This window comes from Mus caroli, chromosome 6, assembly GCF_900094665.2.
Source record: "Mus caroli chromosome 6, CAROLI_EIJ_v1.1, whole genome shotgun sequence".
Lineage (NCBI taxonomy): Eukaryota > Metazoa > Chordata > Mammalia > Rodentia > Muridae > Mus > Mus caroli.
Window position 1 is genome coordinate 128,332,610 of NC_034575.1, and position 27,614 is coordinate 128,360,223.

Here is a 27,614-nt window from a genome sequence, read left to right on the forward strand (position 1 = left end):
GGAAGGAAGGAAGGAAGGAAGGAAGGAAGGAAGGGGGAGAGAGAGAATAGTCACATCCATAAAGTGTTAGAACTAAAGAAAAAAAAAACCTGCAGGACTAATACTCTGACATTCACTAGTTGCTACTTGTTGGAAATGATACAAATGATTGCAAGTTGTGCGTGGTACCAGCAAAGCAAAAGGAAACTTAACCAGAAAAGGACTCTGCAGAGGCGAGTGCGGCCAGAGAACAAAGGGCCAGGAAATTTCAATGTCAAGAAAATGTCTTCAGGCCTTCTTTGTCATTGTAAGTACACATTACTTCTCATCTCACGGATGCTTGCCATAAAGGATCTGACGCCGTGGTATCGTGGCTTAAATACACATTTTTTCTAAGTACAAGCAACATTAGAAGTAGCTGCTACAAACCTTCACTTACAGTGATACACAGGAATATGTTACAGGATCACACCTGCCTGTAAATGCTTTTCCTGGGGCTCCAACTCCCTCTTCTGGCCTTCTCAATTACATGTGTGTGCACACACACCTAATAAGTTTTCTTTTAACAAAACCTGGGCATTTTTTTTTTTTTTAAACTCAGGAAGTGGCACCTAGATTGGTGTCAGTCTTTTAAAAGCTGAGTAGTAATTCTTTGACAAATTTATTCAGATTAGTTTATTTCCTGAGGAATTCCTTCATCCTCTGACTGGCATATATACATTTACTACATCCACCTCTTCCTTTTGAGTCACTTTTTCTATGAATTCTTGTTTAAAATATTAAGGCATGCATATAAGCATTTTGCCTGCATATATATATATATGTATATATATATATATATATATATATATATGCATACCATGTGAACAGAGGCTAGATTAGTGTGTCAGATCCCTTGGGACTGGAGTTACAGATAGTTGTAATCTATATATGTGCAGGGAGACATGTACTCCTTCCACACCCCCGTGTTTTGGAGCATACTATACCTCCTTGGATGTGTGGAACATGGTTCCCTGGATCCTACTCCCATCCTGAGAACTGGAGAACACACTCTGAGGTGAACAGTGGAGTTCAATGCCGGGAACTGTGTAGAAACTCTGTGTTTTTGACACATTATGGCTACCACCTCTTAACCTGCCATCAGTCTCCATGCCTCAATGCCATGAACTGGACTGTGCTCTCCATTACTCAGCTCATGGGAAACATGAATCAGAGACACTTCTATTCTACTTTCCCACCAAAACCACAGCTGTGTGGACATGCTGGACATTTATCTTTTTATACCCTTGTTTGCATAAAACATGCTGATTTTTCTCCCTTGCTGGCACCTGTTCAAGCTCTGCCCCTGTTGCTGCCTCTATCTCCTCTCTCTTACTGGCACTATGACCTACCTGGATTCACGTTAATCCCCATTTGAAGCACTGGACAAAGTAATGATCAAAAGGAGTGCACTTAAAGGGAAAGCTTTCCTTATGAAAATTAGATATATCCCCAAATGGAAAACATTCAGAGGGGACCTTTCCTTGTTTCTATCACCGAAATAATCTAAATACAGCCTCAGAACTACTTACAGGGCGTTTAACTTGTCTGAGGGCTATCTCAGGTATGACAGGACAGGGGCTGAGGCACTGCTCCACTTTAGTGAAGGCGATGGGCATGCAGGGATTATGGTTCAAGTGTTCAGACACATGAATGGCTTTGCATGAATGGCCAGAGAACAAGTGTGTACATGAGACATAGCAGTTTGGCCTCAAAATCCTCAGGGATAAAGTTAAGAACATTTCAGAAGCCCACAAATAATCAACAGTAGATCTGAAACTTCACCTCACAGCCATCCTGCTGTTGCTCTAATAACCAGCCTAGAAATTCAGCCTGTACACCTCATGCCTACCAGAAATAAGTTTATCTCTGGGTTGCACATTTCAAAGATACCCACCCAGTTCCTATGATCTCAAACTCACAACAAAACATATGAAACACTAACTCATCTGTGCCTGGCTCAGCATTTAACAGGGCTGGGGAGATGGTGAAAAAGCACAGGCTGCTCTTCTAAAGGACTCGGCTGATTCCCAATACCCATGGCAGCTCGCAGCTGCCTGTGACTTTCCAACACCCTCTTTGGGTCCCTAAGTGCACTCATGTGGAACACCAACATTCACACGGGAAGAGGTGGAAGGAGGAAGAGGAGGAAAGGGAAATACACACTAGTTACACAGCCTTTCCTTTGAAGGTAAAAATTTTATTTTTGAGGAACTTGTTACTGCACATTTCAGAGAGAGCTATGTGAGAAAGCAAAAATGTTCTCCCCTCATCCTAGGAATAAATAAGGGCATAAAATTTCTTCTTAAATCATGACACTTGGAAGTTTAGCACCAGCATCCAAAATGAACAACAAAGGAAAAAGAGCATTTACTATATATTTCAGATTTCTTTGGTTGGGGCAATCCCCATGTGGTATTAATATTTCTTCTTTTAATTCATATTACCAAAACAGTAAAAACCAGGAAAAAAATATAAAGCACTAGGTTGCTGAAACTGGGGAGGCTGCTCTCCTGCGCCTGTGCAGGTTCCCGGGATACAGCTTGATGGACACTTGCTGGCTCGTTCCCTTTGTAGTTGTTAGTTTCGTAGAGAATAGCAGTAAACATTCTAATGTCCAATTCTTGGTTAGTCTTCCATTTTATTGCTTAGATGTTTCTTTGGTGTTGGTAAGGTCGTGGGTGTGCTTTTTTGCCTTGTTTTTGAATGGTCATTAATTCTTTAGGTCACCTGGAAGAAATTAAAATCAAATTTTAAGAGTGATATACAGTGACCCAAAGTTAGGACAAACAGGCAAAAATTATTTCCATACAATTCAAAATTATTTACAAGGCTCTAAAAATTAGGTATATGTCTTACATAGGCATAATGGGATGAAAATTCTTACTTTTTAATGAAATACTTCTACAAAGTAGAAGAGTCAGTATATACTTAGTATATAAAAGGCCTTGAATGATGATGAACACTGTAACGCAGAGCTGTAAAACACAGGACTGTTGGGGCTTGCTGGCTATTAGCCTAACCCTACACACAGCTGAGTGGGTTAATACAGGTCCTGAAGGGGGACTATCCAGTCTGCCTAGAGAAACAAGGAATGCTGCTACACCCAGCACAGCAGTGTGCTCTCACCAACAGCCAACTCCAACCCACAGTACTGCCCGGGAAGGTTCATTATAAACCCCAAACTGCACTTTCAATAAGTGGCATGGACAGAGTAGGTTTTACAACTGGAGCAAGAAAGAAATACATAAAAGGGTATAGGAGGGTGATAGGCAAAATCCTGGGAATGAACCAGGTGCTCAAGCACAGGCCTGGAATTCCAACACTCAGGCCCAAGTTCAAGACTACAGCAAGTTGGCCACCTGGAGCCTATAGAATGAGCTCTCATCTGTCTGCCCCGAGCCCACCCAAAGAAAACCCAAAATCAAAATCACATATGAATAAAGCTGTTAGCCTAACCCTCTGGCAGCTGCACCTCCTTGCCTAACTTCAGTCTACACAGGTAAAACTTACATCTTTAGCAAGACAGATAAGGAGCTGCTCTTCTCCATTCCCCATTTGAATACCACAGTTGAGTGAAGCACTCATATGACAGCATTAGTCACCTGATAGTGGGCATGTCAATGCTACAGAAGATGCACTGCTCAATCTCTAATCCCCAAGCAGGCCAGAGCTTCAGAGGCCTCCATCCCATACCAAACTGCATAGGGCAAAGAAAAACCATTCACATTTATGCTGCAGTTAACACTTCCCTGGAATTTAAAACCAGGCTCTGGTCAGGAAGTTTTAGATTAACAAACTGAGTCTAGTATGGTGATGCATGCTTGCAAGCCTAGCACCAACATGGATCACTGAGTTCAGACAAGCTGGAATACATAGACTGTCTTTTTGTCTGTTCTTTGTGACAGAGCCTCTTTGTGTAGCTCTGGCTATCCTGAAACTTGTTATGTAGACTAGGCTAGCCTTGAACTCACAGAGATCCAACTGCCTCTGCCTTCTACGTGCCGGAAGGTGTGTGCAACCACTCCTGGCTACTGAAAGATTGTCTTAAACAAATCAGTTACACTGACTGGTAGGTGACAGAACAGCACTGCTTTTCCCAAATGACCTTGCAGTGGAAATGGATCAGTAAATGCCTGCCACACAAAAATGAGGACAAGTAAGATTCCAAACACTCACAGGAAGCTGGAGGCAACCCTAGTGTCCCATGGAAGATAGCTTGGCCAGTCTAGCCACTGGGCTCAGTGAGACCTTGTCTCGGCAAGTAACATGGGAAAGAACAAGAGGGGGAAAAAAAAGCAACAACCTTTGCTCGCCACAAACACAGAAGCCGACTGACAAGCCTGGCTTCTGTCAACCCAAGCACTTGGGAACCTTGAAAGAGGATTCCCTCAAGTTCAAAGGGAAGTACCAAGTCAGCCAGGGTTACAAAGCAATACGCACTACAAACCACCAGCAAACACATGCATAAAAAGCAGGAACTGGGTTGGGACAGCCAGCTCAGTGGGGCAGGAGTGTTTGCTGCTTGTGCAGAGGACGTGCTTTAGTTTCCAGTACCAACACTAGGTGGTTCCTTAGAGCCTATTTCAGCTGTCGAGGATCTGATACTCTTCAGAACTAAGTGAGAACTGGCACTCACATGCACATATCCCCACACAGACAAACACATATACACTAGGTTTTTTTTTTTTTTTAAAAAGCATCATCTAAATAGATAGATAAAACTGGGCCAGCGAGTTGGCTCAGTGAGTAAATGTGCTACTTGTTATCCAAGCCTTCTGAGCTCCACCTCTAGATCCCATGTTCAAAAGAAATGACTCACAAAAAGTGGCAACCATTAAACCTGTCTCCATATTTATACCTCAACTTAGGGACTGACCCTATATAAGGGTCAATCTCCAATATACTGAACATCCAACCATACCCCGCTCCTGCTCCCCCTCCCCCCACCGGGCCTCCAACCTCCCAGGTGCAACAGAGACCACCTCGGGCACAGTGGAGTCGCAGTGTGCTGCTGAGAGAACAGGAACAAGGCTCACCCTGCTGGTGGTTACGGTGCCTGGGAGCCATGGTCACTCGGCACTGCTCTGTTCGGTGGCTGGAGCGGGGTTCTCAGTTGGTGCTTCACCTGCCTTGGTCTGAAACAGAGCAAAGCCACAAACTCCTTCAGAGGACTGTGTAGCTAGCATTTAAGGGTAAAAGGTCTCAAAAGTTAATTTTCTTGCATAGGAAGAGAAATAACAATGCGGGTTTTGCCTTTTATGTGTGGGTCTGAAACTAAGTGGCTTCTACTTGCCCAATAAATACCTTTCCTCCTAGAGTCCAGAGCGTGCCACGGCTGTGTTACTCTGTCCTTCTTCACCAGCAGTTCTGTTGTCCTTCATACTAAGCTCCCAATCCCTGCTAGTCTAATTCCTCCAGAGACTGCTTAACAAGCTCAAGTCAAACGCTGAGCTCATGTTACAGGAAGAAAATACTGTCTACAGATGAAGCCTAAGTAAGCATTGTTGTGCTTGATTAAGTGTTCAGTTTCACACGGACAAAGACCATCTTTAGGACTTTAAAAAAGATGGCATAACTCCTCAGGGTGATCTGCGTGTATCCCTCCTGCCTGCTGGCTTTACCTCTTTGCCATCTTGTGAAACAGCGTTCAGGGGACGGGAACGGCGCCTATAGTTGTAGGGACGTCGGAATCCACGGCGGGCAGACGGCTGGTTTGGACCATTAGCCGCTTGCTGGTTTTCTTTGTCTTCAGCCTCTCCAATAGCAGGGGCAGGTCGTGGGCGAGCAGGTCCCCTAGAGCAGGGAACAGAAGTTACGTAAGAGAGCTACATGTCGGAGGTGGGATGTGTGGGTTGAAGGGTGGGGTGGGTAGGAGTACTGAAGGGCATGAGGTTTGTCTACTATTGCGTCAAATGATTACTTGCTCAGTTACCCACAGACCAGACCAGCACAGGCAATGCAGATGGAATGATGTTTGGGTGAAACCTGTATTTCTCCATTCCTTTGCTCTTTTGCTTACTTACAAATTTGTAGTAAACAAACAATACAGTAAAACACATAGGGTCCTACCAGGCACTGTGATAGGCACCAATGAAAATGGAGAAAGAAGCATGGCCCAGGCTGTTGCCTGCACACAAGACGATCTGGCAGAAACCAAGATTCTTGGTTAGCAAGGAAGGAGTCATTAACCATTACTGCAAACAGGAAGCAGCCATGTAAGGAAGGCTGCAGCACAAATTCTTTCCCAGTCTGTTTTGTTTTTGCTTTAATAAACCCTTATTGATAATCAGCTGGTATGTTTAACTAATAAAACACATGCAAATGTTCCGAAGTCTGAAGGCAGGAATAGTTCTCTGGTACCAGCGTTTTAGACAGGGGAGGGACAACATGTAAGACACAACATCCCAGAAGTCCCATTTGTTCCCCTCACCTCGAAGGTGACATGGTACTGACAAAAGCCTCTATTATGAAGCTTCCGCAGGGTGATGGCTCTTGGGCAAGAGCACCTGCACCCTGAACACATGACCGGAGGAATGGTTTCCATCCTGGGAACCCATGAGAGATGCGTGTTCTGACCCCCCCCCCATACATGCTGAGGCACATACACAAGGAAGAAACCTAACAAAACCACCACCCAAAGGGTCTCGGGGAGTCTAGCCCAAATGAGGAGTAGCAAGAGACAAAGCACATTAAAATGTCCCCACTCTTCACTGACCTATGCCAGTGGTACTGACACCCATGGTGTACAGAGGGCATCGTGGTAAACATCAGAGACCATTTATTCATGTAAATGTCTCACCACAGAACAACTTCACCCCTTCTTGGTTGTTTTGTTTTTTTGAGACAGGTCTCACTGTTTAGCCCTGGCTGGCACAAAATTCAGAGATTCACCCGCCCCTGCCTCCAGCTTTGATGACTTTTCAAAATGTCCAAGGTACAGACCTGATGGCCATAGCAGAGGCCAGAAACATGCCAAAGGACACAGAGCTACTAAACACTTGGATTCTTCATAGGCTATGTGTTCTACAGCCAGCTTTCAACAGCCCCAGTAGACTACCTTGATGATTTAAAATGTTTAGTACTTCAACTTACATTTTTGACACAATAAGGTGCCCATCAATTAATGCTTATTTTGTTTAGTTTAGTAAAAATTAGGCATTAAATCAGATATAGTGTCAAACACCTATAAATTCCAGACTTGGGAGGCTGAGAGCTGAGGCAAAAAGGAGTTCAAATTAGAGGCCAGCCAAGGGTACATAATAAATATGAAGCAAGACTTGGCTACACAGTTAAGATCCTGTGTCAAAACAAACAAAATAAAGAGATTTATTTATGCCACTTCAAGTTGCAGGTCATGACCAGCCACAGTTAAAGAGGGAACAGCATTCTTTCTGGCTGTAAAGAGAATGAATATCTCAATGTGTGTGAAGCCCTGGGCTACTCCCACTACAAACGATCAGGCTCATGACCAAAGCAACCATATCTTCAAATAACAAGCATGGCCATGTAACAGACCCGCAGTGCCCTCTTTCATACCTGCGGAACCTCGGGCGGTAAGTCGGATTCCGATGAACCTGGAGCTGTGTTCCCTCGGGGACTCCATCCTTCATCTCCCCAATCTCACCAGCCTAAAGGGCAATGACAGCTGGAAATGAGCCAGGCCACAGGGCACGAAGGGTCAAAGCACATAGTCCTGTGCAGGAGACTGGCTTTAAAAAGCAAATCTGAGGCAAGAGCTTTGTTACCAGCCTGAAGCTCCAGTAACTGAGCCTGCTACTCACTGGCTATTTTTACAAATGACAGGAAAGAAATGAAAACTCATTCCTACCACAACAGCCTTTCCCCTTTCCTTAGCACAGGCTAGCTTTTCACACATTAAAATCTGACCCTTTCAATGCTGAAAAGGCTATCTGAAGGGCTTGAGCCTTATTTTTAGGGCTCAGCCGGCACTGCTCTCACCTAGTATGTGAGAAGAACTAGTTCCCAGCACCAAAAAGCAGACAAAATAACATATTTATATTAAGAGGAAATATTGTATCTCTGAGCAATTGGGCATGTTCAACTGCTTTCAACTCAGATGCACTGACCCACTAAGGGACATAGGTTTCAGTGTTCATGTTACCCATAGCTAGAAGCAGTTGAGGGAGGTGTCGGCCTGGCAGGAGATAAGGAAGGACTGGCTTCAACCCAGTCCTGACAAAGCTTAAGCATACCTTTACCTATAGGTCTTCCTTGAAGCTTTTTCATCCGCTTATGGTTAAGTTTAGCATTTAAAAGTATGTTTTTGGAGGAAGGGGAGTCGTTAAGACAAAGTATTACAATGGAGCGGTGGCTACCCTCTAATGTGTGATCTTTCTATTTCCGTCTACCAAGGGTTAGAATTATACATATGTGTAGCTACCACGCCCACCCCCACCCCCCCAGCTTAAAAATTCCTAGGCCAGATATATGATCTAGGCCTCTAAGACTGGTGACCTGAATTTGTAACCAGGGACCCACATGATGAAGAGATCCTCAGTCAGCAAAGTGCTTGCCTTGCAAGTTGGAGGACTTGAATTCGGATCCCTACCACTCATGTAAAGAGCCAAGCATGCATCTGCAATCCCAAAATTGGGAGGCAGAGGTGGGCAGATCCCTGGTGCTCACTGACTAACCAGTTTCAATCAGAGATCCTGTCTCAAAAGTAAGATGGAGGGGCCAGAGAGAAGGTTCAAGTTAAGAGCACTGGTTGTTCTTCCAGAGCACCTGAGGTCAATTTCCAGCACCCATAGTTCTAATAGATCTAAAGCCCTGTTCTGATCTTCAAAGGTATGAGGAACCATGTATATACAACAGTCATACGTTCAGGCAAAAAGCCTCCCTACCCCACTACTGTAACATACACACAAAATAGTAATAGAATAAATAACAATAACAACAACAAGAATAGAGATAAGAGGAAGACACCTGCCATGGCCCTGTGACACAAACACACATACATTCACTCACAAAACAACAACCTACCCTGCCTGGCATGGTGGCCCAAGCCAGTAACTCCAGCACTCAAAAGACTGAGGCAGGAAGAGAACCATGAGTCCAAGATCAATCTAGGCTACAAACGATACAGATCAATCTCAACAAACAAACAAACAATAACAAAAACAACAAAAAACCCATCTCCTTGCTTCACTTCTTCAAGAAAAAGAGAACATGAGCACTTCCAGCATCCACCAGTATGCCCACTTGCTTCCTTATAATTCATTTCTTTTTTTACCCTGAGTGAGGGAGGGCATCACACTCACACATCCAAACTTGTCTGTTTTCAACACATGAAGCAAAATAACCCATTGGCCTCTATTCTATCACTGATTAAGGCGGGTATGCCTCTTGAAACCACAGCCATCGCCTTCATTTTATAACAATCACAAATGAAGTACCCCTCACTCCTCAGTTGGCATTATGATTTTACTATGTGTCAATGTCCCTTATAGCAACAAGGCCTACTTAGACTCCTGTATTGAGTTTATTTATCTTTCTCATCATTCTTGGCTATCAGATCCGAGCACCTAAATTTAGGATACTTTACATTTATTTCATGTCCCTGGGTAAGAAAGCCACAAAGTAGAGTGATAATCTATTTTTCTGAACCTGTGAAGTGGTGTAATACTGTTGACATACACCAGTTAGTGCTTTCCAAGAGCCCTCTAGCCTGAAAAAGCTCTGTTCCTCAAATGTTTAGTATATCTGTGTATTTATCTCTGCCTGTATGGACTCTTGGGTTTCAATTTTATTCAGTGAGCCATACTCTGTTGCTTTCATTACTGGCTAATAGGAACTCTACACGTAGGTTTATAGACTCTTGACAAGTCTCCAACAATCTTTAGTCTTTAGAGTACTTCCTGCCTTGGTGGCACAGGATGCTCAAGGCTTTTACTGGTATTTTCTCTGACCCACTTCAGAAAACAAGTATTTCTAGAAAGGGGCTTCTTTCCACCAAAGAGTTGCACCCAGAAACAAATAACTCAAGATGAACCATGCTCAGCACTGCTAGGGTATCCCTGCGTTGGGGTCTTTAAGTACATACATGCTCACAGAACATACACATGCAATCCAACATGTTCCGTGTATATGCCTCCCTTGATTTGCTTCATCTAACAGCTCTGGTAGTTACACTCTTCATTTAAATAAGGGGCAAAAGTGAGGCCAGAGGCACCAAACAAAACAAAAAACCAACCAACCAAACAAACAAAAAAAGAAAAAACCAACCAACCAAACAAACAAAAAAACCCCCGCATCATTTGAGTCCTTTACACATACACTGGCAAACTTAAACTTTTCCTCACTGAACACTGTCCTCTATGTTATCAAACCTGACCACCATCTCCTTGATTTCTGATTGTCCCCTACAGCCTCGTCATCAAGAGTAGATAACTTCATGATGCTTATTCTTGGATAGGACTCCCATCCTGGCTTCATCACATTTTCAGCAAGACCTTACTGAGCTTTTGCAGCAATGAGTTGCCTCCTCCAAGATTCTCACCCTATTCCCTCCCTACCCCACACCATCCCGACCAAATTACGTCTGTGCTTAACGTCCTGACCACACAAGCACCACACCACATCAAAGATAGGCAGAAAAGTCATTGATGCAATCTTTATGTGGTAATATGTGATGTGTGTTTCTTTGGTTTTGGTTTTCTTTCATTCTTTCCTTCTTTTTGGTTTTTCAACAGGATTTTTTTGTGTGTAGCCCTGGCTGTCTTGGACCTCACTCTGAAGACGATGCTGACTGGCCTAAAACTCAGAAGCTGGGATTAATGGTGTGGAACAACTTGCCTGGGTTTATAATGTGTCTTGTATGTGTCAGTTTGGTAGTATGGATATATCAATACAGCAGTACACCTGGAGAGGAGAGAGGACAACCTGAGGTGTGGGTCCTTGCATCCCTCCATGTTTGAAACAAGGCCTTTTGTTGTTGGTTTCTGTAGAGGTCAGACTAATTGTCCTGCAAGCTTTTGTAGTTTCTCCTGTGTCTGTCTACAATCTTGCTGTAGGAAGGAGCTAGCACTACATATGCACACTGCTATGCACAGCTTCACTTGGTGCCTGGCGATATGAGCTCAGGTCTAATGCTTGCACGGCAAGTGCTTTTAAAACCACTGCCAAAGTCATCAAAGTTGCTAATTGTTAAAAACACTCAAATCGGTCGGGCGTGGTGGTGCACGCCTTTAATCCCAGCACTCGGGAGGCAGAGGCAGGAGGATTTCTGAGTTCGAGGCCAGCCTGGTCTAAAAAGTTGAGTTCCAGGACAGCCAGTGCTATACAGAGAAACCCTGTCTCGAAAAACAAAACAAAAAAACCTCAAATCTCTTTATCTGTAAGAAAAACAACAAAAAAAAAATAGAAGCAGCATAGCTTAGTTCATAGGCTAAAGACAAAATTAGGACTGATTTTAAACACCTGCCCCTGGTAATAGCCACAGTGCTGCTTCCTTCTCTCATCAATTACTCTCTGAAACTTAGGGGCTCTTTCAAATAAACATAACCATCATTCTCAAGAATGGGGACCACTGGCTACTGATGGTATGTATGTATGTATGTATGTATGTATGTATGTATGTATATCTCCATGTTCTTCAGCATTAACCACTGGTCTGAATGCTGCATGGTATTATTTCCCATGTTGTCCCACATTGGTCCATAAAATTTCACTCTGCAGTAGGAGTCAAAGCCTTTTCCATCTGAACTTAATAGTTTGTAACTACTTGAGGTTAACCTTCACTTTTAAAAAAATAGTTTACAACAACACAATGTCCTAGAAGATGCCTAGTTACATGTAGAAGTTTCTGATTTGGCTTCAGGAGACTTAGTAACTGTTTATCAATTGTGCAGTAGTGCTCCTGAAAGATTCTAATGGAAAAGTTGCTGCAGCCATCTAACATGGGTTCTGTTTCCAAGATGGAACAGCTATGGTCGGCTGTGTTCCAAACAACCACATGCAGTTATTTATATGTTGCCAAGAGTAAGCACGCTGCTGGGGTGGGGTGGTGGGGGGGATCAGCATTAAGTCACATGATGCTCATTCTATGACACCAAGAAATCATTTTGCTCCTATCTTTAGTGTGAACTATACTCTCGGTTTCAGGAAGTGTACCTTATATGCCAAATAGTAGGAACAGCCTGGAAGCCGCTGCTACAGAACGGCAACCCGGCTGCGTGTTCTTGCTTTCCTTTCCTAGAAGCCTCAGACGCTGCCCTGAAGATGCCTACTCTGCCTCGTGTACCCCATGTCTCCATACATCTGACACTCCTTGTTATTTTTAGCACATTTGTCAGGGGCAGCTGTTGAAGAGTTAGAAGGGAAAAACAAGAAGCCGTGTAGAAACAACAGCCATGCATGATGGGAATGGGAGGGGAGAAGCAGAGAGATTGAACAGAATGTTCAGTCCAAACATTTGGGGGGGTGAGGGGTGGTGGAGCCCAAGGACACTAAAGAAGGAGCTGTAGCTGAGGTAAATGAGGACCCACTCTCAGCTTCCCAAGCTCCCTGGGAATTGAAACACTGTTGTAAAGCTTATTAACGAATTCTCAAAATCTCTACTTATTTCCAACACTCAAAAATCTCCATTCTGTTAGGGTACCAGAAAACAGCTCTCTCACCCGATTTGGAATGTTACATTTTCCACTGCATATTGTGCCCCACCCTCATGTTTAATACCACATTCTAGTAAAGGCACTCCATGCCTCCACTTAACAGACAAACTTCATCTCTCCAAAACCTGATTTTCTCAAAAAGTGAAAGCAACAGGATTAAAATCTAGGCCCTTTTTGAAATAAGAGTCGAAGTTCTTTTGTCTCAGTACGAAGCAGAATCTAGCCCTGAACTCGGACTCCTCCTGCTCAGCTTACATCATCATGCCTGGCTTGTTTTCCATACACATCTACAAACTAGACTCGATACCTATTGTCCCATGGTAGGCATGGCTCATGATGTACTTTTATTATTATTATTATTATTATTTTAATGATGTACTTCTAAACACGTTTTTACAAGTGCTCTAAACAGGCGGAGTGGGCCTTGCCTCAGCTTTGGTAGCACAGGAAGCTGCAAGCAATAAGCAATGTGTTACTTCCGATAGCTGGAGTTGAAGGAGGAGGAGGAGGAGGCAGAGAAGGATGAAGGGTGAGGACTGCTGAGGAGTCTCAGGTGCATTTTACCTGCATTCTGTTGGGATGGGGAAAGACCCGTGAGCGACGGTCAAAGGTCTGTCCCACGTGGTAAGGCGGGAAACGCCGCTGCCGGTATGGAGGGCGATACTGGGGGCGGCGCAGCTGATTCCTGGCCCCAGAGAACTGCCCTTCTGCAGCAGGGGGCTCAAATCCTTCACTGCTGCCGCTCCCTTCCTCCTCCTCCTCCCCAGCGTACTAGCGAAGCAAAGAAACATAGTTTCAGAAGAAGTTACAGCGAGGCAAGAACCAAAGAATACCACTTAGGATGAGCTACCACCAGGAGAAACCCCAACTCCCAGAGCAGTGACCTTTCATTGTGAAGACACAACACTGTGCAGACACAAGCACATAGCCCAGACAATCAAATGATTGACTGGGATAAACTACATGGAGATTAAAATAGATCTATGCAGATATCATACCGAGCAGCAGGAAAGCAAGAGCAAATCAATCTATTACCAAATCTAAGAATACTGAATTAGATAGAACAGCAGTGTTACACTGTTTGGCTCCTTTCAATGTGTCTCCCAAATTTACTCAGTGGGGAAAGTCAAGAACTATCAAGAAAAAAAAAAAAAACAAAACAAACAAAATAAAGAAAATTTTATGATGTCACCAGTTGATTTGACCTAGGCTGTAAGCGACCTAGGGCAGCTGGCTCTCTGGAAGCCTTCCCAGGCTACGAAGGCAAGGCACTACCACAATTCCACTAAGATGCTCATCTCTCACCAGCATATGGTGGAGCTTCTAGTTCAGAATGGCAGGCAATCTCTCAAAAGACCAAGCACAAAGCAGACAGAAGAATCAGACTGTCTTCTACTAAACCATGCATCACAGGCAGGCACGCAATGGCGCAGTGCAACCCCCAGTCTTGTCTCCCAATGTGCACAGGACTTTCAATTGAAATGGGTTATCAGTATTGTGTTATTTTAAATTAAGTAAAGTTAATTTTAACTTCTAGTATAATAGCAATATCATACCATTAATGATTTTGAGATCCTTAACACTATCTAAGCCTAAAGGTAGGTTCAAAATTAAACAGCGAGGGCTAAGATCTATCGCATCCTTCCTTTCTATGTAGAGATAAGGTTTAATTATATTTTAATAGCAGGACATCTGAATACTATTTCTAAAATACAGAACTCATTTTTCCCTTTTATTTTAAAAACTAAACAAACATCCCTAAAGAATTTACTAACTCAAATCTCTCTTTAAAGAATATGAAATGACAAAGTCTTGCAAGAAAACACCTGTAATTTTTTTTTTACCTGAATTGAAAACTAGTCAGCTAGTGATCAGTCTCTTAGACGATGGGTTTACTTAAGCTTCAGAGCCTCCACACCAAACCCAGACGCCCAACTACTAAACTCCCCACAGAACTGGTTTGGTCTAACTTCGCAAACCAATAACACACTGTTCTGAGGGACTGGACTTAGCTCAAGGGCCCATCCATGTCAGGTAGGCTCGCTGCCACTGAGCCAGAGCCCAGCCCTTTTACTTTTCATTTGGAGACAGGGTCTCCTAAGTTACTCAAGCTGGCCTTGAACTCACTCTGTAGCCCAAACAGGGCTTGCACTTGCGATCCTCCTGCCTCAGCCTCCCGAGTAGCTGGGATTACAGACCTGCGCCACCAGGCCTAGCTCATTCTACTCTTTATAAAACCTGTATGAATAAATGATTCACAGTTATGTAAAGATATATTTTGCATAAAAAATATTCACCACATAAATTTCTGAAGACATTATCTCTAAGTTCATACACCTACATCTTTCATATAGACCTCTATGAAGCAATCACAATGGTTCCACCCTTGCTGACCATACTCAAGTTAGTACAGTGGAAGACTGCCACAAAGATCAACTTCACTTCTTTTCCAGCTCTTGGAGGGAAAAATGTTCAGGAAAAATGTTTACTGAAGATTTTCTACCACTTTTACTTCTGAATTGACCTACACATGAAACTGACCATACATAGCTAAGATCTGGAATGTGAATGAACTGAGTCAAAGCAAACTCCTGCCCCTCAAAGATTAAGTGGAATACATGTGTGTACCTGTCTGTGTGTACATACATGGGGAGGCTAGAAGTTGACCCTAGGCATTGTTGAGACAGGGTCTCTCATTGAACCTGGAGCTAGGATAGCAGGATGAGCTACCGGCATCTACTTGTCTCTCTCTGTTCCAGTACTTGCGATTACCCAGTGTCTGCTGGACTCAGGTCTTCATGATTGTATGGCAGGGGCTGTACTGACTGAGCCTTTTCCCCAGCCCTCATCAATTGTTAATAAAACATAGTAAGAGAAAAGAATATACAGATGAAATATATGGAATGCAACAAAATCAACGCAGGACAGGAGCAGATGGCAGTTTGAAAGCAGAAGCACACAGAAAATGTGTATGTATCAAAATAGTGCCAAGTCCGTTTCATCTGTGTATTTTTTTTTTTTTTTTTTTTGTAGCTCTAGATGGCCTGGAACTCAGAGATCTGCCTGCTTCACCCTTCCAAGTACTATGATTATAAATAAGGAGCTACCATAATTAGCTAATCTAAAGACATTTTGTTCTTTTGGGATTTTCTTCTGAGTTTTTCTTTGTGACACAGGTAACTTTCCTACCCTACTGTGCTCAGAGATCCCTGACTATTGAGCCTATGGCACTGGCACCAGATTCTACGTTAAAAATATGTATCATTATATTACCACACCTTCTTAATGAAAATCTAGCAAGCTCCTTATGACCACAAATGGGTTCATTATGTTTGCCTTGAGAATATTCCTTTAATCTCAATCTAAGAATGTTCCAACCAGATTCACTTCACCTAAAGATGCTTCAACTGGACAGAGACTAATCCAGATACCTAAAGATCTGTAATTTCGCACCACTTTGCTTTGAACTAAGAACAAAAGGCTGTCCTACACCAAGTAGCCCCTTAACCGCGGCTGTCACTCAACACATCTGAGGCAAGCATGCACCATGATTCCTAAGATAGCCCCACTCTTTCTTGCCAGACAAACGCAGACTTTCTTAGAGGCCAGCTGTCTCAGCATCAATGCAGGAAACAGGCTGCATAGCTGTGATGGGAACCCCAATCCTGGTGCCAGTAAATACCACAAAATGAGGATCTGGCCAAAGGAAGACAAAAAGCCTTTGGACAACTTGGCACCTTCATTAAATCTGGTTATGAGATAAGTGAATGTCTGTTACTTGCAGCCAACTCTATCCTAAATGACACAACTTCTGAATGGCAAGTTTCCAATGGGACCTGTAGCTATGAATAAACTCTGGGCACTAAAAATTTCCTTCCAAAAAATGATCATGTGCCATATCTCTAGAATATGGCACTTTCAAATACGGTATTTATCTGTTCCTAAGTTCATTCAGTTTTAAAAATGGAGACATTTGCAATCAATGATTAGGGACACAGAGAACATACATTACGGGGAGGTCCACGGCGCCTGCCATAGTAGCCGCGTCTGTACCGGCGCCGGTCAGCAGCATAGCGACTCCCTTCTACAGGAACTCCATCTGGGCCAGTCACATTTGCTGCTTCAGCACCCTGAGGAAGAAAACAAAAGTCTCCAAATTTAAAAGAAACCAAGTAACCTTCTTCCAGGAGCAGTCAGTCACAGGGTTAAGAACCCCTACTGTGATGTTAGGGTCCTGGACCTCTGTCTTGAGACACCCCACCCACCCCCTTGTCTGGTCAGTCAAGTTAGAAGCAGTTCATACATCAAACATGAATGAATGAATATAAGGTACTTCAATGGAAGAGAGACCAAATACTATGAAACGTTAGCACATGCTAAACCCTGTGGTACCCCAAGGTACTACTGGAATCCTGAGTGGTTAGCTCCGGCTGCTCTAACCATCGGAGTTACTGCTTAGCTTGACAGAAATAAGGAAGAAAAGGCCCTTGATATAGGAATAGTCTCCACATAGGAGACTTTAGGCCTTCCTGTTTAGGCAATACTGTTGACATTGACTTTTTCTTTTTCTCTAAGAGTTAAGGGATGAAGCTGAGAATTCAAGCATGCTATGAGCCAGTATTCTAACACAGAGCTATATCCCTAGCTACCACATCACCAAATTCACCTGCAACAAATCTGGATTTAAAAAAAAAAAAAAAAAAGCCCTACTTCTTTGATATAGGATACTCTAGAGACAGGGAAATGTGAGCCTGGCCTGTCTGCGACTTTAATCACATATTCTTTACTATGCAGCTAGGTGCAGAAGTACATCATGATCTGGCCAGGGTGAATCCTAGTTATCAAAGCCCTGGTGCTTCCCAAAGTCATCCTGCATACCTGTCTAGAGCCTAAATTCTGGACAGTATGAGATTAGAGACAAGGAAAGTTTTGTCTCCTGGGCCCCTTAGAGCAACCTATACAAGAAATAGGCAGCATACATTACCCAGGAGGCTGCTGTATGCAGCCATTGCACACCAGGATCCACCATGAGAGAAAGCTGGTCGGCTTAATTGGCTGCAGCCAAAGGTTTTTGTCCTTGAGGTGCAAGGGTATACTTTTGAGAAAGAATGTTACTGTGTAGCATAGACTGGCCTCAAACTTGCAACATTCTTCCTTCTTCTTCAGCCTTTCTAGTGCAGGGATCACATAGCACCATGCCTAGTTTATGTGGTGCTAGGGACTGGACCAGGGGCTTCATGAATGCGAAGCAAGCACTCTACTAATCGGGCTACATGTCTGGACCAAGACAGCGTGAGGTCCAAACTAAAATGTCTTACATTTTGAAGGTTTTATTCCAAAGTTCCTTTATTAAACAAGAAACTAAAATATATAGCATATTGAATATTTATAATGGCATCCAGTAAAAGTATTTCTGCTTCCACTCCCTCCTATCACAAAAAATTTAAATATTTCAGAGGCTGAAAGGCCACATATTATACAATAAAACTATGTACACAAACACACATTACAAAGCTTCTCACCTTTTCTCCTTCAACTACATCAAACTCTACAGTTTCTCCATCCCCCACACTGCGCAGATACTTGCGTGGATTGTTTTTCTTGATGGCAGTCTGCCAAGGAAACAGAAAATACCATTGGAGGTGTATTCCAATACTGAAATGTGTTCATCAATTTCATGTTAGCCAGATAATATCTGTATTTTGCTTAAAAACAAATTCCCCCATTCTTCCTTTAACCTGCATTTCTAAACACCCTTACACCACAGTGTACATGTCTTTCCTGACTTGTGGGACGCTTCAAACTGTACCCCAATCGTATCCCAGTCGGTAGTAGAGAGATGCAGTCACTCAGTCAAGACATTGACTCAGGCTGTTACATCAAGCCAAGAGGCTCCTGAGATTTTCTCTCTGGCTCCTTCCATGAGGGCAAAAATGCCTACATGAGACCTTTTATAAATATGGGCATGGTTTGGTTACAGAAGCTTATACATGGAGGGTGGCATGTTGGAGTGTTATGAACACACACTGCTCTTGCAAAGAAAGACTTGAGTTGGGCTCCCATACACACATTATGTAGACACCTGCCTATAACTCCAGAGGATCTAATATCCTCTTCTGGTCTCCACCAGCACTGCACATATTTGCATATAACCCCCCCACACACACACACACAAATAAAAAGTAATTAAAATATTAGTGTGGCTGGATATAGTGATATGTGCCTGCAATGCTAGCATTTGGAAGGTGGATCAGGAGTTTAACACTAGATTCTTTCTCAAAAATACAGAAAGATGGCTTAGGGGCTCATGTTTGGAATTACCGGCACGTGATGAAGCAGGAGAATTATTATGATCTTGAGGCCAACCTGGACAACTGAACATTCAAGACCAGTGTACACAAAGTAAAACCTTGTCTCACAAAACTAAATGAACACATTAAATAGTGATAAAAATGAGATATCAACGAGATAAACAATATACTGGGAACATAATAAACCAGATTCATTTCAGGACTGATGGCACAAAAGTGTAATTTGACCTTTAAGGTCTTCCACTTTATGGAAGAGGAAACATGAGGTGGCGACTTACGCGAGGTCACAAAGCTAAGAGCAAGTAGAACATTTGTATCCTTACACTATGGGAATTTTCAGCATTTTACACCTCACACACACCAGCATTAGGGAACCCACTCTACATAGGGCATCTGCATCTCGATCATCTGCGTAAGAAAAGGCTCTTTCTCTTTTTCAAATAAAGGGAGAGGAAGCCTCAACAAATTTCCATTTCCCTGGCTGGCATCTCCAAACGGTTAAAGGGCTGGGGAGTTTCTATGGAACTAGGTCAACCTTATTTTATAAAGCGATTAGACATGTGTAATCCAGCCTTCCTCTACTCTGAGTAGGAGGGAGAGAAGGGAGGGAAAAGTGAGCCAATAGGGCAGAGACCTCACCCACTCCACAAGGAGGCAGCTCAGGACAGGATGTATGCGCGCACAGCATGAACATTTAACCATTCCAAAAAAACAGCCCCTCCCTGCCGGCTCGTTCCCTTTTTCCTGTTAAACTGGGCAGGCCTCAACACACTGAAGTGACTCACTACACAGCCTCATGGGGCTGAAATCGGGTCATTAACTCACAGGCGAGGAGGACAGCCACCAGCATGGAAGGCCCTTTCTCCTAGCCTCACCAGAACAGGGCGCTTCTTCCAAAGGTCATTAACCTCCACATGGGAAGAGCAACACTCCCTTTTCACACTGCTAGGACTCTAAGTCATCGTATCTCAACAAAGCCACTCCAATCATCTAGTTACAACAGAAACCTAACCCACAGAGCAGATCTAGGAAGGATGGAAAATACAGCTTGTGATGTTTTTAGATGTGGCTATCTCCAACTGCAAAACTGCAGCCCACCACACACACACTCAAACCCGAGGGACCACGTGCAGCGCAGCAGCTGTACAAGTCCATGGGCAATGCCACGGTATCTGGCAAGATTCTTAAAGTGGCAGGCCTCTCTTTCAGACCGAATATACAAAAGGAACATCAAGAACAGGTGTGACTTCTCTTAACCTACTTTATAAAGCAAACAATCTAGGACAATAATAAAGATCGCATGAGGACTGAGACACAGGAAACTGTCCTTGGACTTGGACATGTACTAGATAAGTCTCAACCAACAGGAGGGAAAATTGTCTAAGAAATGGAAGCGTTCTCATGTCTGAGGTCTACACACATCTAATCATCCTCTGGGTGCTGTTCACAAATCAAAGAAGTTTTAGTCAACACCAGCTCAGGCAAAAAGCCAGGCTGAGTCTGGCCAAGCACCAAGGAGAACCACACCATTAGGCCAGTGCTGACATGGAAGCAGATTTTTTTTCCCCTTTGCTAACGACTCACAGACTTTAAAAACCAGAAAGTAATTTAACTGAAAATGACTTCATTCAAACTTGAAAACAACCCAAATGTGTGAAAACAGTTTATATAGTGGGACAGGAAGATGTATCTGCCACTCTGAATAATGTTGAACTAGCTCTCATTCTAAAATGAGTTCAAGACACTACAGTCATTTACAGGACTCACACAGTCAATATATACTGCTAGAATCCCTCTTACCTGGTGTACAAACACATCTTCTTTGGTGTCATTTCTGTTGGGAGGCAGAGAAAAAGAAAAAAAGAAAAAGAAAAAGAAAATCACAATTAAATGGTCTCAGCATTCAGAGACACTTCAAAGAACAAAGGCACTATGAATAAAGACCGAGGCCTAAAGAGAAAAAAAACATCTTTTAAAGTTTGTCCTTTCAAAACAGATGCCAAGAATCAGTTCCCATAACCCTCATCTCTCCCAGATGCCCCTTCCCCACTGCAGACTGCAATGTCCAAGCATTGGACTCCCCACACACAGGGACACCCATTTGCTCTCATGCCTTTCTCAATCACATGCTGTGTAATCAGAGCCCTAAACTTTCCTCCCAGCCGAAGCAAGACAGTCAAAAGGACAGGGCACAGCTGTGAACTAGGCTCTCCTTACACTGAAACTTAAAACAGCCTTCCCACCACCCCACCCTAACCTCCACACAACCCAGACAGATAAGAAACTGGAGGAATTGGTTTTAAAAAGCAAGAAAACAGAAAAACATCAACACCCTATAAAATACATCTCTATGTCTCCAAGTGGCCTGTGGTTACCTGAATTCCAATATGGTCACAAAGTCACCAGGGTTTAAACACTGTTTTCCTCACAGGACTCGGAGCAGACCAGAGCAGGGCTCACAGCCCAGCTCAGTTACTCTCTAGTTTGTGACCTTAAGGAAAGTTGCTTAACCAGGTTCTTTTTTTCTCCATCTGTGAAATTATGGACACAGACTATCTCGTGTTCGTTTCTGACTGTAGTTCTAATCTCTGTCCTAAATACTAGAGTATATGAATATTCTAGGAATGCATATTAATATTTAATGACCAAAAGCTTAGAAATAAAACTATTATAAAACTATTTACAATGCTTAGAAATCTCAAAATGAATACAACCCATTAGTAAAGTAGAACAATGGATTTGTAACTGCTGTTTCTACAAAGTAGGTACAAGACATGCAGACACATACCGGTTTATAAATCCATATCCATTTCTGACGTTGAACCATTTGACAGTGCCAAGGACTTTGGTGGCTAAAAGTCGGGATTAAGCAGATATGTTAGCACCTGACCTACAAAGAGCTAAATCTATCACTAAGGCCCTGGTATCATTACACAAAGCCTAAACACCTTTGAGTAAATCATTAATGGGTTAATTTAAAAAAAAAATTTAAAAAAAAGTGGAAATGTGATTAAGAGAAGATTATTTCAAGCCTGAACTTTTCTTTTGTTCAGACTTTTTACCAAGAACTCAAAGGATGGCCATGTGCCTAGACAATTCTGCAGTAATTAGAACTGAGAAAGGTAGTTGAGAAAAACATGCTGGTAAAGGTTCAATTCCAAGAGAGAGGCAGCTGCATATGCCTATAAATCCAGCACTTTGGAGGTAAAAGAAAGATCTGGAGTCTGAAGCCAGCATGGGTTAAAACAAAAAAGCTCCAGAAAGTTCCCAGGACCAGGGACTTGGCTCAGTTGGTAGAGCACTTCACATTCATTCAAGAGGCAACAGGTGTACGCCTCAAAACAAATGCAAACCATCAACTAGGGAAATAAAGAAACACATAAACACATTCCAGTTATTCACCCAGACATTGCCAATGTACAAAGGAAGAGCCACAGAGAAAGAACAGGTAAGCTGGTTCATCTTATCAATTCTAGTACTTTAAAATATTAGGCAAACTTTAATGAGCAACACAGTAGCTCCTTCTTAGTAATCAACTTACAAAGATATAAAGAAACTGTCATCAGGTGGCCAAATAGGGCTGGTCAGAAGTCCAGAGTAATAACAGAACTGATGCTGTCTCACCCCAGTTCTGTACAGGACACAACAGACGTTTTCACACCAAGGGGTTAACCTGCTGCTGTCTTCAACAGCTGAGAAGGAAACCCTGGCATTTGCTAGAGTTGACAGACTACTATTTTCTATCCTCTGTCATGGGTAATTTCTCTAAAGTACCTCACTTGAAAATTCATTAAGAAAAAGAATCTAAATTTTGTAAACTCCAAACATGGCTGCTGGGATCAATGATGAATGTCAAATTTAGTATCTCCAGGAAATAGGCCTAAACCAAGGAAATGCATGAGACAGTCATCAACACTCAGTGAAATAGAAAACCTGGCAGGACTACAGTTAGAAGGGAAAAGCTAAGGAATGGACAAGCCAGGTCTACTGCCTCTGAGTGAGAAGATGCAGGGGTTCTTTCTGAGTGGTGCAAGGATGGGCTTGCACCAACCTCTTAGCTTTCCTTGAGGAGCTCCTAAGCCTTAAAGCCAATCTAATGTGAGCTGCAGAGCAAATGAGAAAAAAAACAAACTGATGTTTCAGATGTCAACACAGGGAAGTCAGGTTTGGATAAACAGTATGGCTTCTACATCAGGATTTACATGAGAGGATTTTGTTTCTTTCAAAAACTCTGGATATACACAAATAAATAAAGATACACACATGGAGGCTCTGGAAGAAACTGATACAAAAAAACACTAAGCCCAATGTGGTGGTGCACACCTGTAATCCTGCCCCTTGGGAGACAGAGGCAGGATGACAAAAAGTTAAAGGTTATCCTCTGCTACAAGGTGAGTGCTGCGGCCAAGGCCAGCTTGGGCTACTTCATGTGACTAATCTCAATAAATAAATAAAAGTGCAAAACCAAAACAGATACGCAAAGAAAGGAGGGGAAGTCAATGATAACAGCAGAAGGGGGAAGACAGGCAAGATTCTCAAGTCTGTTTTCACAAGGTTGAAGGTGTTTCTTTCCTTCTCAAAGTTATTTTTAAAAATACTAACTGTACAAATATCTATAATCAGACAAATTCATTCACACTTTTAATACTAAATTCAAATACACAAGAAGGTGTTGGTTGGTAAAATAAGCCTACCCAGTTATTTTTACTTGAATAAACTTGTTTTCCCTAAAGGACTACACGGTATAAACCAAAGTTAAGGCCCCTTTGCAAAGACCAGAATGAGAGCGTCCAAGATATCCATTTCAGTCAGTCCTGAGTCCAGAACATTTTGGATATCCCTGTGTCGGCCTGGCACAGGAGATGGCAGACCACATCGAACAAAGACAAACAGTGCTCAAAGTGTCAGGTGGAGGCTTGCCCTTCATTTTCAGAGTCTGGACTTTTGAGTTGGCAGGATGAAAGACATCAGACTCATCACCAGGTATCTGGCAGAAACAGAACTAAACTGCTGGGGATTACAGAAATTAACCTTCGTTTATAGCCCTACCCCCCTCCTCCAATCTCCAAAGATATTATCTACTTTTCTTATCTCAAAAGTGCAAGGATCAAGTAAAAACCTGTAGGATTCCATCTGCCCTTAGTAAGGTATCATTAAGAACCTGCTTCGGCTAGCAACACAAGGTTCTTTCATTTTGTGTGGAAATGGTCCAAGGAGCATCTGGTAGAAAGTGCCACAATGTAACACCCACAAGACCTTTAAGGAACTTTTTAGTGAGGGTGGGGAAAAAAAAATTGGCAGGAACCAAGTTTTTAAAGCCTTGGGAAAACAAGAACTAGAGAATTGTCAGGGGTGGGGAACACCGAATGGTGTTCTATTTCTTCCACAATTATTCCTTCAGCTTTCTTGCTAGAATGGGGAGGAAGCTCAGAGAGCAGGCGAGCCCAATCGGCCCCACCCAGAAACAGTGAACATTTCTGAAGCATCCTACACCATCTGTTAACTTTCCTGTTTCGGATAGCAAACCACATGCGCACGCACACACCCTCCGGGGAGCTTATCCACCACCCACCTGCTAGGCAAGCTTGTGGAAGGCTTCACACCGGGCGTTCCTTAAGGAAGATGAGGACACCCAAATGTGCGACAAAATACAACAGCCACAGTTGTAAAACCTCTGCCCCCCGCCCCCCCCGGTGCTCCCCCCATGGCCAGCTGCCACCACTCTACTCTCTCCTTCTCTGCCTCTACAACCCTCTTAACTCCCCTCCCCCTGCTTCTATGAGAATGTTCCAACACCCCCCCCCTGTAAAACCCCTGCCCCCCCCCCCCCCCCCCGCGAAATCTCCAGTCCCCACCTTCCCTTTCCCTCCAGTAACAAGTCGTAAGTGTTTTGGACACTCGTCCTACTCCACTTCCGACTAAGTTTTTCTCAGCCGTCACACCACGTGTGTTCCCACGGTGCGGGAGAGGGGGAGAGGGGAATGTGCAGCAATAGGAAGGTACTGGAGGCTCTTTGCATCTGTGGGCACTGTAAGGGGAGGAGAGTGCCCGCCCCAAGTTTCCCGGGGCGTTGCAACATCTCTGTGCCGGCATGTGGCCCGCAGGAGCATGGCGGCTGTCCCAAGCCCACGAGGGAAGGGCGTCGGAGACAGACACCTGACCCTCCCAGGCCAAGGGGGTAAAAAAAAAATACACCACACAATAAAATCTTCCCAAGTCACCCCTCCCGTGCCTTCCCGGTGTCCCCTCCTCCCCACCGAGGAAACGTGATGCTTTCACGACCCATAGCAAAGACTCCCCAGACCTGGCCCACGTGTCCCAGCCCGCCCTGCATCCACGTCCATCCTCGCCCGCCGTCTCTCCCGGGCTGCAGCTAGGGACTCACCGAGAACTTTCTTCTCCGCGTCCTCGCCGCCCGCGGGGGCTGATGAGGCCGGGGCGGGCCCGGGGGCTGCGTCTCCGCCGGGGCTCCCCGCGAGCAGCGCGGCGGGCGCCGGGGCCTGGGGCGCGCCGCTGGCCGCCGGGCTCTTAGGCGCGGGGTCCGGGGGCGCCGCGGCGGGCGCGTCGGCCGCGGCCTGCGGGAGCGTGGTGCCGCCGGTGGTGGCCTCGCCCGCCTCGCTCATGCCGCCTCTCCGCTCTCTCCGGGCACCTCGGTGGCGGTTGGCGGCGGTTAACGCGGTGGCAGTCGCGGCGGCCGGCTCGCTCTCGGGGAGGCCGGTGCGGATCGCGCGGCGCGGCGGCGGGCGGCGGCTCGAGGGCTGGGGACGCGCGCGCTCGCGGTCTCGCTGGATCTCCCGGCCCCGAAGATGGCCCCGCGCAAGTGCTCGCGGGCGGCGGGCGGGCAGGCGGACGCGGGGCGGGGAAAGAGAGGGTGGGGAAAGCCGCCGTGGCTGCTTATTAGCATTTAAAGGCGCCGGCGCTACTCGGCAAGGCTCCAGGAGCTGGCGGGTCCGGGGATGCGGGCACCCGGGCGAGGTCGCTGCGGAGCAGAGGAGACATGCCCTCCCCAAGACGTCTTTCACCTGAGCCTGCTTCCTGAGAGGTGGAGTGGGCCCACAGCGCCTTAAAACAAAAACAAACAAACAAACAAAAAACCTCTTTTACATTTGCGCATCCAGCCGATACCAGAAAGTATTCTGGGCGCTGAGATTAGGAACTAGAGTAACCTGGGAGCTGTGGTTAGCCCGCTCCAGTATTACTAGTACACAAGAGGCTGAGGCTGAAATGGCATTGAGAGTAGCCTAGCTTGGGCTACTAAGGCTGTCCTTCAACTATCCCTCCTTCCAAGTAGTAACACACACACACACACACACACACACACACAAACAACAGACAAGGGGTTGGAGATGTAGCTTAGAGGATCCAGTGCTCGCATGGGTCAGTTCAAGGTCATCATGAGCAAAAGAAGTTTGAAGGCTGCAAGAGATTCTCTCCAAACAGCCATGTGCGTGCTTGGGAATACCGCCCCTATCCCCCAACAAAACAAAACAATTACTCTTATAAAAATCAAAACGCCTGGTTTAGAGACTCCACAAGTGAGAAAATTAAAATCTAGATCTTCCAGAATGACTGCAAATGCAGGGTTTACACCTGTCAGAGGCAACAGATAATAAGCTGCTAATATGTATTTAATAACCTACTTTGAAAGAGTGGAATAAATCCACATGATACCTTTTGCTCGAGTTGGCTATAATTAGCTCTAAACTGGGGAAAGCTTGAGCAACTCAGAGTAAGGCCTGCAAGATGCCTCAGCAGGTAAAGGCTTGCCTCCAAGTCTGACCACCTGAGTTTCTTTCCTGGACCTACCAGATGGAAGAAGATAATCAACTCCCTCAAGTTGTCCCGACCTCCATACATGTGCCATGGGAATAGCATGCGGCCCCACCACCCCCATAAATGTAAAACCAAAAACAAACGAAAAATGTATGTTTAAGACAGGTGTCTCTGTGTTAGCCCTGGCTGTCTTTGAACCCGGTTCTGCAGGCCATACTAACCTCTGAAAGATCCTCCTACATCTCTGCCCTCCTCTCCCACTGGGGCTGAGATGAGATTAAAGCTGTGTGCTGCTCTGCCAAGCTTAAGAACATTTGTAAGGAAAAGAAAACAAGAGTCCTCCTGGTCTCTAGGATGAGACCTACAAGACCTACAAGACACCTCTAAACACTCCCAGCAGAGGAGTCCACATTACCCTTTACAGAGTGAAGCTTAACACTTGACCAAAGAACTGAGACCTGTACCAAAGACTATCTGGAATATAGGGCCATTTTGCCCCTGCAGCTCAAAATAGTGTCCCAAAGGTGCTGTGACAAGAGACTGTTATACATGTTTTCAGTGTCTGGTCCAATGAAAGTGTTCTTTTAAAATCCCCTCTTTCCCCACATATTTACCCTCCTTTCACCCCCTACCCCCTGGAAATTGTTGATCAAGTTACCATCTGCCATCAAGATGGTAGTTCTCATGTGCAACTCAAGTTTTGGCATTTCCACTGGCTTGCTCAGTCCCAAGCCTACAATGTGCACACAGTAAATGTTTGCAAAATGAAAACAACACAGACTAGATTATTCCAAAGCCATGTACTTATCAATGCAGTTGTTATCAATGTAGTGTATCCATGACACATACAATTTTTAAAAAAAACAAATGTTGGGCA

General features: G+C 44.3%; 1 protein-coding gene and 1 non-coding gene across 3 annotated transcripts; both read right to left on the minus strand.

Annotated features, from left to right (window-relative positions):
* Positions 1-2,197: 2,197 nt before the first annotated feature.
* Positions 2,198-25,789, minus strand: Ybx3 (Y-box binding protein 3). Of its 2 annotated transcripts, XM_021165632.2 has the most exons (10): positions 25,350-25,789; positions 21,753-21,816; positions 20,765-20,798; positions 18,176-18,265; positions 16,661-16,783; positions 13,218-13,424; positions 7,558-7,649; positions 5,643-5,814; positions 5,058-5,156; positions 2,198-2,748 (listed from the first exon to the last, which is right to left on the minus strand). In XM_021165632.2, the coding sequence occupies exons 1-9, from the start codon at positions 25,585-25,587 to the stop codon at positions 5,091-5,093; spliced, it is 1,086 nt and encodes a 361-aa protein (XP_021021291.1). In that variant the 5' UTR covers positions 25,588-25,789; the 3' UTR covers positions 2,198-2,748; positions 5,058-5,090. The 2 variants fall into 2 exon arrangements, with proteins under 2 accessions (XP_021021291.1, XP_021021292.1); XM_021165633.2 differs by lacking the exon at positions 13,218-13,424 and having other exon boundaries at positions 25,350-25,787.
* Positions 17,581-17,714, minus strand: LOC115031366. Its single transcript, XR_003837007.1, has one exon. It is a non-coding gene; the product is annotated as a small nucleolar RNA SNORA70 (small nucleolar RNA).
* Positions 25,790-27,614: the final 1,825 nt, after the last annotated feature.